The following is a 12,206-nucleotide window of genomic DNA, read 5'->3' as shown; positions in this document are numbered from 1 at the left end:
GGAGGGCGCAGCCCGGCAGCCCCGCGGGGGGATCCGGCGGGGGGGAGGGCGAACAATCATAGTAATAATCGTCTGTCTCTAAGAGAACGGGAAAAGCACAGCCGAGATGCTCCGTCCGTGACCCGCAGGCGGGGAGAGGGGTGGGGGGCCAGGTTGTGAGTCCGCCAAACACCTGAGAAATAAAGCACGACCGAACAATTTTCGAGGCGGGCGGGGGAAGTGGGGGGCGAAAAGTTTGCCGGAGCTCGGGCTTCTCTGGAGGGGGCGGGCGCGATGCCGCCCTGGCTGCTCGGCAGCCTCTGCTGCGTGCTGGCGGCGCGGGCGGCGCTGGGCGGCGGCTCCGCGGGCGCGGAGGAGGAGGAGGAGGAGAAGCTGATCCGGGTGCTGGTGCTGCTGCCGCAGGACGACGCCTACCTCTTCTCGCTGGGGCGGGTGCGCCCGGCCATCGAGTACGCGGTGCGGAGCCTGCGGGAGAGCGGCGCGGGTCTGCCGCCCGGCTACACCTTCCAGCTCACCTACGAGGACTCGGCGTGCGGCAACCGCGCCCTGTTCAGCCTGGTGGACATGGTGGCCCTGCAGCGCCGCCGCCCCGACCTGCTGCTGGGGCCCGTGTGCGAGTACGCGGCGGCGCCGGTGGCGCGGCTGGCGGCGCACTGGGACGTGCCGATGCTGTCGGCGGGCGCGCTGGCCGCGGGATTCGGCGCCAAGGGCGGCGAGTACTCGCACCTCACCCGCGTGGCCCCCGCCTACGCCAAGATGGGCGAGATGCTGCTGGCCCTATTCCGCCACCACCAGTGGAACCGGGCCACGCTGCTCTACAGCGACAGCAACCCCGAGCGCAGCTGCTACTTCGCCATGGAGGGCGTCCATGTGGTCTTCCAGGAGGAAGCCTTCCACATGGCCGTGCACAGCTTCGACGAGACCAGCCGCCACCTCGACCTCGACGACGTCGTCCGCGCTCTCCAGACCGGCGAGAGGGGTGAGTGAGTGTCTACGAAGCGCCCGGCTTGGCTCCTCGGTTTAAGGCTGGGACAGTGGGAACCCCCGGGGAGGGAAGGACCTGCGGGATGTGGGGGAGTCATGGTCCGTCTGCGCCCCTGGGGAAACTCGCTGCGGTGCTGTGGCGGCGTCCCCGGGCCGGGCATTCCCTGGCAGATGAGAACTAACAGCCCGGAGTGAAAGCACTGCCCGCAAAGGTTCACTACAGCTTTGCCTCCCAAGGCGGAGAGGGCGGCTCTCTCAGGGACCACGATAGGAGGGTTTTGTGGCATAGTAAGAAATCTGCTTTCTGCTGACAGTTTGGTTTACTCAAAATTGCCCATATCTACAGGGCAGCAAATCTGTTGCTTATTCTCTGATATTTTTGCAGTGACTCTGTAAGTTCAAAGACTAAGTAAGGATGTTTTCTCACTCCACTGTATCTTGTAGCGGGAGCTATTTTCACACTCCTGCCATTGGGAGCCCCTTCGAGTACCTCATAAATTATAACAAATGCGTTTAGAGGAGGCAGTCATTTCAGGAGTTAAGTGCATGAGAAACACCTGAGTTCGTGCTGTGATATTGCCAATTGTTAGCGAATCAGTGTGGAGATAAGTGACTTGTAAAACGTCTTGGACAGCCACCCCGGGGCTGGATGAACTGGCTCTGCATCGTGAAGCAGTAAAACAAAGTGCTTTGAAACGTGCAGTTTTGTAGTTTAGATGTGTTTTAAAGTGAGATCTTGCCAAGCAACGTGTGGGTATATGGGCTTATCAGAAAGATGTTTTCTGTTAGAGGGTTTTACCAGACACAGGCTTTCCCGGTAAGTTATTGCAAAAGAAAAGATGTATTCCGGGAGTAGACCACATGATAAAGTAAAAGTACTTCGAAATCTTCCGAAAGAGCCATAGGTACGTGAAACCCTTTGTACAATTGTTACATATCTTTGTTTTAGAGTGTTAAAATAGCATCAGAATTGGACAGAGAGTGCTATATGTGGTTGGCAGAAGTGGTGTTTTGGTGCTGTAGACTGTGGATGGAGAGGCATTGCACTGCTGATGCCGTTGTGCTGCTGTGAAATCCTTAATATGTGCAGGAGTGTGTGTGAGATAACTGAGGTCTAACAGCATATGGGTATTTAATTCTCTATTCACTGTTTTGTTCAGTAGGTGCTTAAAGTAGAGCTTTCCGTGTAAGTATGATTCAGGGAAATGCAATGAACGGGGGAGAAAGAAATGTGTCAGTGCTGGAAGAAATCCCTGTGTGGGGAAAGATGCTAGTCATGTGTCTGCGTGTGCAGCTTTCCTGATGCTGAGAGCATAGCAGCATTCTTAGAACAGGAAAAGACAAGTGCTTACTCCAACCCTGCCCTTCAGACTATGCTCACAGTCAGGGAAGAAGAGAGGCTTGCTTTCAGTCTGATCCTAAATGCTTTGCTGAAGTGAGACCTTTGGTCTTTCACTATTCTGTAAGTTGCAAATGACTGAGCAGAAGCAGTTTTTGCCCCCCTTGTGCCCTCTGGGGTCCCTCCCTTCATCTCACCTCTTCATTTGTCATCTGACTCATGTCACTACTGCAAAATACAGCAAACGGGGCCCCCAGCCTTCACTTGTGCCTTTCGGACTTTAAAGACTGACTGCAGGACTCACCTGGTGCATTCCTTTGTGATCTTTAGGTTACCACAATATTTTAAGTTATACATCATGTGGGTTCACTGTGTGCTTTAGCTGACCAGATGTGGTCTTCGTGTTTCGGAGGAACTCCTTGGAGCTCCCTATTGTGGCCAACAGGGCACTGTCCAAGGCGCTTTATAGAAATGTTTTTGTTTGATTTGTTTCCAGTTTTTGATGGCTCCTGTGTCGCAGCTACTGTGACACTCTGCTGGGCGCTGACCCTGCACCATCTCATGTTTCTGCTGCTGGCTGGGGTCCCACCCGAGTGGTCAAGCTTCCTTGAGCTGCCTGGGTGGGAGTGGGCTTTTGAGCAGATACAGAATATCTGCTTGAAACTCTCCCAGAACCGAGAAAGAAACTGCCCCATTAGCTGTCCTATGGGGCCCGAGACAGGGCTGACCCCATGGACTAGGCTGCTTCTGGCTGGGGGTTGGCACCGAGCTCTCAGCAGTCTGGGAGGAAGAGGAACACTCAGCCATGCACCCTTGTTTACCAGGGACTGCCTGTTCAATCCCTGGAGCCACTTGAAAAAAACTGAAGTCTTGGAACCACAACAAAATCATGAAAAATATGATAATAAAAGTTAGGCACTTGTCTTCAAGTAATTTCATTAGTAGTTCAGGTTCCCTTATAGGCTCAGTTGGCTGCACTGCAGACTTGATGCTGTAGGCTGAGGTCACAAACGCAGGACTGTGCTTAAATGCAAAAGCATATAGTTCAAGGCATGTGTGTAGCAAAGGGAACTCTTACTCCTTTAGCTGGAACTAAACTCTAAAGTATTTGCAGGATGAGTCAATAATCCTAGTCAATAAATTCAGCATGTTAGTGATAGAATTACTGTGGTCTGTGTGTATTATGCTGGAGGGAGAACATTTTGTGTATGTTTGCTCTTACGTGTTTGTATGTACACAACAGTATAGTGTAGATGCAGATTAAATACATAACTTTAGTTTTTTGAAGTGAGAGGCATGTCCATAGTTATTTGCTTCAAAATCTTGAAATATGTAATCTTTGCTCTCCTGCTGGGTTAAAAGCCCCATCCAAATAGTTAATATTACTTCCCTTACATTCCTTTAGAGGCTTACAAAATATGTTTTAATGTATTTTAAAGTAGTTCCCCACACACACTCTTTCTTTTATTCCTTTTGCTCAAAGTCTTTTACTGGTGTTGTGGGAATCTCTTTGATTCCATCTACAGATTACAATTTTATGATAGATGTGAATTACAAAGGCAAAGTCAAGGGAGAGTTGAGAGGGCAGCAAGGAAACGTTTCAAAAGGAAATCTCTCACCTATACTGAAATTAGGAACAGTGAGACAAATTCATTCCTGATGTGCATCTGGAAAAGATTTGGTCCAAATTTTATTGTAAGAAAATTTTTTTTCTTCCTCTTTTCCTTCATGTTAATGTACTTCACAATGGTCATGAAATATGTCTTGCTCTGTTGCTCTGGAAATTATTATATTACTCTGCTATAATCAGTAGGACAGAGCTATGCATGGTATAACTCTCCTGAAGCATGGGGATGTACTGAACGTGACTCACCCCGGCGGCACATCTGGAGGTCATGCCTGTGATGGCATCCAACCAGAGAAGCAATGGGGGAAGATTCATTGTGTGCGAAAAGATTTGGCCTGTTTGGCCTTTTCATTTCTTATAATAGAAAACACTTCTACCCAGAAGAGTTGAATGTGGTTTTGATTCATTTTTATTGTTGGGTTGAAAATATTTGCGTACATTATTGTAGCTTTTGAGTCCTGCCATGCGTGACGGCGTTCTTGGAAACGTGCGCGCAGTTGGTTTCGAATCATCGTCCTGACAGGATCTCTGTTGTAGGATATGGCCCCGAAGCATGCACTGATAAAACACTTTGCTGCTCCCTGTGATGTCAGTTAGCTTCATACCTGTAGTCTTGTGAACCTGCATAGAAGTTTATAGTATAACATGCTCTGTGTGGGAGTTGTCTCCCTATTGCTGAAGACCTCGCTTGAGTTTCTGCTTTCCCTTTGCAGAAGGAAGGGATAGCAAGGGGAGTAGTCCCCCTGCCCAATAGATACAGGGTGAGACCAGTCAACCGCAGTCATCACAGTGTGAATCAGGGTGCCCACACAGAGTACACCTGTGCTTGTAGGTCCCACTGCAGCAGCAAGGCCTCTGCTTAGCTCTTATTCAATGATAAATGAAGCTCTGTGGTGTTTAATCTTGTACCCACCTTTAATCTTCATGCTCAGAAAATGCCACTTAGTTTTCCCATTTCTTAATATTAAGCATCCCATCAAAGAGTGTTGCTTAGACTTATTATATGGTCTCTGGAGAGAAAGTCATATTCTGGAAAGGTTCATACCATGGGCCCTGCTGCATAGGTGCACAGATGCTGCTCTTCCTTAAGTGCAGAGAAGCAATAAATTCTATATCTAAATATCAGATAGCTGAGGTGTAGGTGATTGAATCAATGCCAGACTGTTGAATGGAATGGAAATTGAAATGGTAATGCCATGGTGTCACGTTAATTCTCCATCTTCAGGTTGTCTTACATTCACGAAGAAGTAACAACAGAGGCTTCTAGTTGCAGTCTACTCTACAAAAATGTGGAGCTAAAGAAACTTGGAGCCAGAACTTATCACATCTTGCAGGAGTACAAAACCAGATAACACAGAGGCTCTATTTCCTTATCTTCTTCAGAGGAGACAAGGGAGGAGGAAGCTTCCCTGTGTTTGCTACCTGTCTTTTCAGCTGTTTGGGAAATCAGCTTTGTTTGTGATCTGTGTTGTCATGTTTGTTGCAACACTGGGAGGACAGCTGAGGTCACTGCTTCTGGCAGTATTCATGCTTAACAGGCTGTTCCCTGAAGTTCTTGAACTGCTTCTTATCTGTGCTTCTCGTTTTCTTCCACCAGTTGTAATCATGTGTGCCAGCGGTGACACTATCAGGAACATCATGTTGGCTGCTCATCGGCAAGGAATGACCAACGGGGACTACGCTTTCTTCAACATTGAACTCTTCAACAGCTCATCATACGGTAGTGTTTTTCTTGCCCAGGTGTATTGCAAAATCTTTGGAAGCTTGATAATATTTCTGGATTCGTTAGCCTCAAAATGCGCAGCACTGAGTCCCAGGAAACTCCACTGTCTCTCCCTGTTGTTGCAGTTGTCTGCCGCTTGAGCTGTGGCATTGCAGAAAATAAAACAAACCTTGTGGCTGTAGTTGATATTGGGTGGGTCACAACATACCACAGGGGTTATTTATTTTATTACTTTTCAGGGAATCAGCAGCAGGCAGAGACATTGGTTATAGTGTGGGTACCCCACTCTGTAGTGTGAGTGCTCAGGTCTAGGTGGCTTGCCATGACCCCACACTTGTGACTGCCAAATCTTGGGGTAGGGGTATTCCTGGCTGCCTGGTGACCTGTGGTCTAAGCAAATGGCTGGAAGGAGGCACTAACAACAGCCAGTGCTGTGGGCAGCTGCAGGGCTTGGGTCTCCAGAAATCATCTCATGGAGCATTCACATGTCTAATTTATTTCAGATTTTTTCAGAAACAGTATCTGCAAAAATATTCAGCCATGCTATGCGGAAGGGAAAGCACTGGATGGGACACAGGCAGTACAGATTTATTCAAGTGGATAAAAGTTACTAACTCCACAACTAAGTGAAAAGGATCATATTTGTCAAACTAAACCATGATTTCAAAATGTAAATTAGATGCATTTTCTTTTTAAAATATACCTAATTTATCTATATGCCATAGTATCAAATGTAACTGCATGTTACATCAGTGCATGGTAGGGACTAAACCTGCTTTTAGCTGCTGCAACTGTCTCACTTAAATTCAGAGTAATGTCAGAGCAACATGTTTGCTGAGTTCAAATGTTAGATGGTTGAAGATGGGGTAAGTTAATTTCCTGGAACTAGGTCTTAGTGAAGTGCCAACATGGCTTTTGAAGGGAGAAGCTTCTTTAGCAGGTACAGAGAAAATAATTTCCCCCCTGCGGATTGCTTTAACTAATCCACTACAATAACAAATTATTTCAAATTAAAAACCAAGTGGGAGATGAGAAGTGAAAATTTTTGGGTTTTGTTTCTTTAAGCCTCAAAGGCTGACCAACAGGAACAAACAAATTCAAAAAAGATTAATGTATTTTTTTAATTAATCAATTAATCACAAATTAGGTTCTTTTGCATAAACTTTTTGTTACCCATCTACCACCTCTGAGATTATTTCACAGTAAACAGTGCTGTTTGACATGCTGTATAGTGAAGGTATGTAATTCTTTGAATTCAGAGATCTAGATATAAACAGAAGTACAGATACTGCCACATGTCTAGATTAGCTAAAGAGTGCCAAGTTTTGCCAGGTAATAAGGAAATTGCTCAAATAACTACAAGATAAAGCTGTAGAACAAGATCATAGCCAGTGGTTTGAATCAAGGTTTGCTTGTTCAGTTGAATGACTTTAGAGTGACTTTATCCCTGGTGGCATGAAAAAAACTATTTGGCCTTGCAGCTTTATTCAGGATCAGAGCAAAGAGCTGAAGTTCTACCCATATCAGTAGTCACAAAAGTCTGGAGGTTTTGGCCCTTGTGTTAGACCGTGGGAGTTTTGTGGACTTGACTTTACTAGAAACCACTGATCAAATAACCCTTCTGGCTACCAGCATTGACTCACAGTAGAAATGCTTCAGAAGTGATGCATCTGGCCATAGGCACAAGTCCGTTTGTGAGCTGGGCTGTCTTTGGAGAGAAGTTGGCACTCCTGAATACCAATTCACCTCATCCTTAGGTATCCATTGTGGCTCAGATGGATCCCTTACAACTGATGGTTTCCTTGCCTTGGCTGAAATGGGCGCAGGGTGACTACCTGGGAAGTAGTAATGTGGAGATCACAGATGATGTGGGGTGGGTGTCCCCAGTGATGCAGCCCCAGGTAGATGGCATTTTGTCCAGCCATGTACGGGGCAATGCTGGAATTCTGACATGCAGCCTCCATGAGGGACAGTGGTGGGAGCAATTCCCATTTGCACCACGGTTTGTGGGAGCCTCAGCACCACCTCCTTTGCATCACAGGTACTCCTGTTTTCTTGTAGCTTTTCTAAGGGATTAATGAGAACTGTCTGTCTTCTAATGTAGTGTAGTTGGAATGTGGCATTTCCTGGCATTTCTTTTAAACCAGTTTTTCTGTTTGTGGATATTTCCCATGAGATGACTGTGCATCAGAAGTTGACTTCTGTGCAGATGGTCACTGCATATGAAAAGAAAGCTTAAGAGAAGTCGAGAGAAATTCCTCCAAAGCTCATTGTTCCCAGTGCCTGGAGATACTAGATTTTGTACTGTATAAAATCTAACAGTGGGAGTGATTGGGCAATTGGCACTGCCTTTATGTTCAGATGACTTTATTGCAGTTTGTTGTTACCCTCTGTTCTGAATATTTTTAATTTTTCGGAAGAACAGGCATATTAAATGTCAGGGTTGCAATAATTGTTTGCAATTGTACTGTAACAAAATGACCTCCCACAAAGTAATCCATGAAGGAATTTAAATATGTAAATTATTCTAGGAACGCTGTTGTGCAAGTGTACTGTCCCCACTCTGTGTCAGGATTTTTAAAAAGCAACATGTATAGTGTCCAGGATAGAAACTTACACTACCTTGTATTTTTGCATCTATGATCTTACACTTTTTAGCTATCCCATCTCCGTTTGTAAATGCAAAGCCCTCCTTTCTGTAGTCTCTGCTGTACTTGAATGCTGCACCTCTAAAATGCAGGTACCCATCTGGGGCAGAAGCTTTTCAGCTTCTAGACTCCTGCAGGGCTTGTACTCTCTTTTGGGGAATGCAGCAAGATGTGCTAGCTTGCAGTTGCTGGATGTGCATTTCTTTCTCTTGGAAAGGAGTAATGAGGACAGGTGCAGGCACTGAAGGGAAGAGTGGCAAAACCAGGCAGTGGGATATTAGTTGCTCTCCAGTGTTTCCATTTGGTCTGATGAATAGAATTTTGATGTAAGTTATTTTGATATGTTAAATTTTTTATGGGGGAAAAAGTCCCTAAACCGAGGTATATGTATCTAGAGCTTCATCCTAAAAAAGGGAAATCACTTAAAAAAAAAAAAAAAAAAAAGGAAAGAAATAGCAAAGTTCATGATATGTTAAAGATTATAGTCCTAAGTAGTGCTGGGCTGTGATAAGTAGTGCTTTACTTGGGGTGGAAAAGAGAAGGAAAGGGCTTAGGTGCACCTGTGTTTCCTGCCTTGTGCTGGGAATTACAGGAGCTGCCCTGGAACCAAAAGCTGCAGGAGAAAAGACTTAACTTCCAGAAAAGCGCAGGTCCTTTGCTCATTCCCATGCGCTCTCTGAGGAGGCAGAGCAATTCTCCAATTAATTCTCAGCAGCAGTGCCAGGGTACTGGGAGGAAAAAATGCAAGTTCTGTTTACCTGCCTCAGGGGACGGAGGTGGTATGTCCACGACTTTGCTCTTGCAGCCATGTGATGCAGCTGGTAACACTGTGCAAGGAACACCATGGGTTTGATGCCTGGACTCCATCTTCCTTAACATCTCCACTCCCAAATCACTTGCTTCTCTCTGTCCAGTGACATCTTGGTCCCCAGCCTAAGCAAAACCTCTTTCATGTGGGGTTCCTGTGTGCTTCCAGGTCACCCTTGGGAGTTCAGCATTAGTCTTTGCCTCTAGTCCTCGTTTAGCCATAACAGGGTTTGTTGCTGCTGTTTGAAAAATTGAAATATCTAGCTTTTAATTATTTGTAAACATTTAAAGGCACACTGCTTAGGGCTAGCACTGTTCCCTCTAGCCTTTTTTACCTATCATTTATGTTTTAGTTATCATTTATAGTTTAGCTATCATTATTATTCACCTGCTCCAGGACAATGTGAACCTTTTCACTGATGTCCTGAAGCTTTGGGTCTCAGGGCCTGCTGTGGCCAGTCTCTATTCTGCAGAAGGACTCCTCTGCTAGTGAGCAACTAGTCAGCTATTCTGCTTTTTAAAAATGCGGTTTCTTTACTGGTGGTCTGAGTGAAGTTGTTCCCTTGCTGTGACACGAAACGTGTTAAAAGAACAGTGTAGGTGCAGGATTCCATTTTGATTCTAAGTGTTCCTTTTCTGCTAAAAGCTGGGCCGGTATGGCAGCCACGGCACACATGGTTTTCTGCTTTACTGCAGGGGGAGAGCTGCACCATGTGCCTCCCATTCAGGGTGATGCTCATCATACTGACTTTACTGATGCCTTTCTGGCTGTCCAGTAATGTCACTGGTGGAGTGGTGTGTAACAAAATCTTTGTGCTTGAATCCTCCCCCACTACTTCTAACTTAAATATCTTTGCATTTGAGGTCCAGCTTGTGTGTTTTATTCCAAGATGTCTTCTCACACTCAGGCTTTACCCCTCCCTTTGAAAATAATCAACTGCAAGGGAATAGTTGACTTTCAGTTTGCTTGCTTACTTCCACCAGCTATTCCACACTGCCTGGTTTTCTTTGCATCTGGAGAAGGTTCAGTTTTCCCTCGTATTCTGGTGTCTCCCCAAGGTGTGTGAAGGGGGACTTCTGGGTGGAAAAAGGAAGGCAGTCCTATAATGGTACCTAGTTTGGAGCTGGAAGTATGCCTGTTTTCCCCTTTAGGAAATGGCTCTTGGAGAAGAGGAGACAAACATGACCTTGAAGCCAAGAAAGCATACTTGTACCTCCAGACCGTCACTCTGCTGAGGACCGTGAAGCCTGAGTTTGAGAAGTTTTCCCTGGAGGTGAAAAGTTCTGTTCAGAAGCAAGGTCTTCATGAGGATGACTATGTAAGTACTTGAAGAGATCACGGCATCTTCAAAAACTCACTCCTAATTATAGCAGAAATACCAGTGAGATCTACCGAGACAGAATCACCTGGGTTCAGTTGCAAAATTCTCCTGTTGCTTATATAATTTTTTTTTTTTGTGGTTAACATAAATAGCAAGAACAGACTTAGTCTAGATGCACTGGATCTGTACACCACTATCCATGGCTAGTTGGCCTATGCTCCTTCCTTAGTTCAACAGCAGGAAGGGTGGGGAAAGGCAAGTTGCCAGGTCTCTCCATTTACCACCAATTACTTGTCATCTTTTAATAGGCAAAGAACTATAGTCTTCTCATTTGTTTTCTCAGAGTAATTATTTTTTTTAAGACTCAGATCTCAGAAAGGTACATTCTCAGTATTGCATCTGATGAAGTTATTCTTGATATGAATAAGAACAAGGGTCTTATTTTCCAGCAAAGCATATTTAGATAGTTGCTGTTTTTCATTTTGAACTAAAGTATAAATATAGTCCTTCCAAGTTGTTTTAAGCCTTGGGGTATGCCACTGTTGTCCAGAGGTGGACGTGGGAAAAGTCTTTTTTTAATCTCTCAAAATGTAAAGGAGGAAAATGTCTTTGACAATTGCTTTTGCGGTACTAAGCTGGTTCATTAGGCATTTTCGTAGAAAAGTCGTCTGTGAAGGCAAGAATGTATAGCACATACCTGTAAGGATTCCTGCATGCTGATACAAGTGCTTTCCAGACAGTCAGCCTTCTCCATGGTGCAGAGTAAACTTTCCAAATGTAAAGAAGAGAGGCTTGAGGAAAGTTTGGTCAGTCTTTAGCTGTAGGAAATGAGAGCAAGGAATTAATGCCTGGAACTCATAAATCAAGTCAACCCAAACCCTTCATTTTCCAGCTCCCACTCAGGCACCTACCTCACATCTTTGCTTCAAACATTGTGTCCCTCACAGGTGGAGGCATCATCTTCAGTTCATCAGCAGAAGTTGATGAACTTGAATGTTGTGTTAAAGAACCTTTCCTGCACTTTATTCAGTCTGCCTTTAGAAAACTTGTGCTTCTTAGAAATAGAATCTATTTTATTTAAATATTAAAATGCTAAATTTGAATTACATCAGTAGTTTGTATTTTTCCTGTGATACTTTCAAAGTATAGTCATATTCTTTTGAAGGCATTTTTTTGTCTTGGGTTAGTGGAGAAGTCCCAACTAGCAATTTCAAGGTGCTGCTCTCTGAAGAACCTGCTATATGAGTTCTGAAGAAGGCAAGGAACTGTAATTTGTACTGTTCCTCCCTTTTCTCTCTCTGTGTGCTTTTGCAGGTGTCACTTAGCAAGCTATGTATGTTGAATATCTGCTATGTGCCCTTGGTTATGATTGGTGAGAAACGTGAATATTGAATATTAAAGATCCATTCAGCTGCAATTTTGTGTCTTTTTTAGTCTGGGCAGTGTGACATCTCCCCAGATCAGAAAAGCCTTATGCTGCTGAGAGCTCAGGATACTGCCTGTGGGTGGTTTGACAGCAGACATGGGAATGCTTCGCTGTTCTTTAAGATAGGGACCTCCTGCAAACCTTGTGCAGTGTTGATTTGTGCTGGATAGATACAAGATACTCTGTTAGGGTCAAGCAGAAGTGGATCTATGAGAGAGGGAATTCCCCTGTGCCAGCATGGGGGAGAGTTTGCAGGCTGATGTGCTTGCTGGGGAGATGCAACTGCCCACCCACTACCAGAAGTCCTCTTTTCTGATTCCTCACTCCATG

The 12,206-nt window shown here is 45.2% G+C and overlaps 1 protein-coding gene across 1 annotated transcript in view; it reads left to right on the top strand.

Moving 5' to 3' along the window:
• Nucleotides 1–273: 273 nt before the first annotated feature.
• NPR3 (natriuretic peptide receptor 3) overlaps nucleotides 274–12,206 on the top strand; it is a 42,145-nt gene continuing 30,212 nt past the window's right edge. The window contains exons 1-3 of the mRNA XM_027895682.1: nucleotides 274–979; nucleotides 5,548–5,670; nucleotides 10,281–10,447. Of these exons, the coding sequence (XP_027751483.1) occupies nucleotides 274–979; nucleotides 5,548–5,670; nucleotides 10,281–10,447 (996 nt within the window). The remainder of the gene's footprint in view (nucleotides 980–5,547; nucleotides 5,671–10,280; nucleotides 10,448–12,206) is intronic.

The sequence above is a fragment of the Empidonax traillii genome, unplaced genomic scaffold (genome assembly GCF_003031625.1).
Source record: "Empidonax traillii isolate 1590-97213 ecotype Southwest subspecies unplaced genomic scaffold, ASM303162v1 scaffold464:size472915, whole genome shotgun sequence".
NCBI lineage: Eukaryota > Metazoa > Chordata > Aves > Passeriformes > Tyrannidae > Empidonax > Empidonax traillii.
The sequence above is the reverse complement of the archived record's forward strand: the minus strand, read 5'-3'. Positions and strand labels throughout refer to the sequence as shown.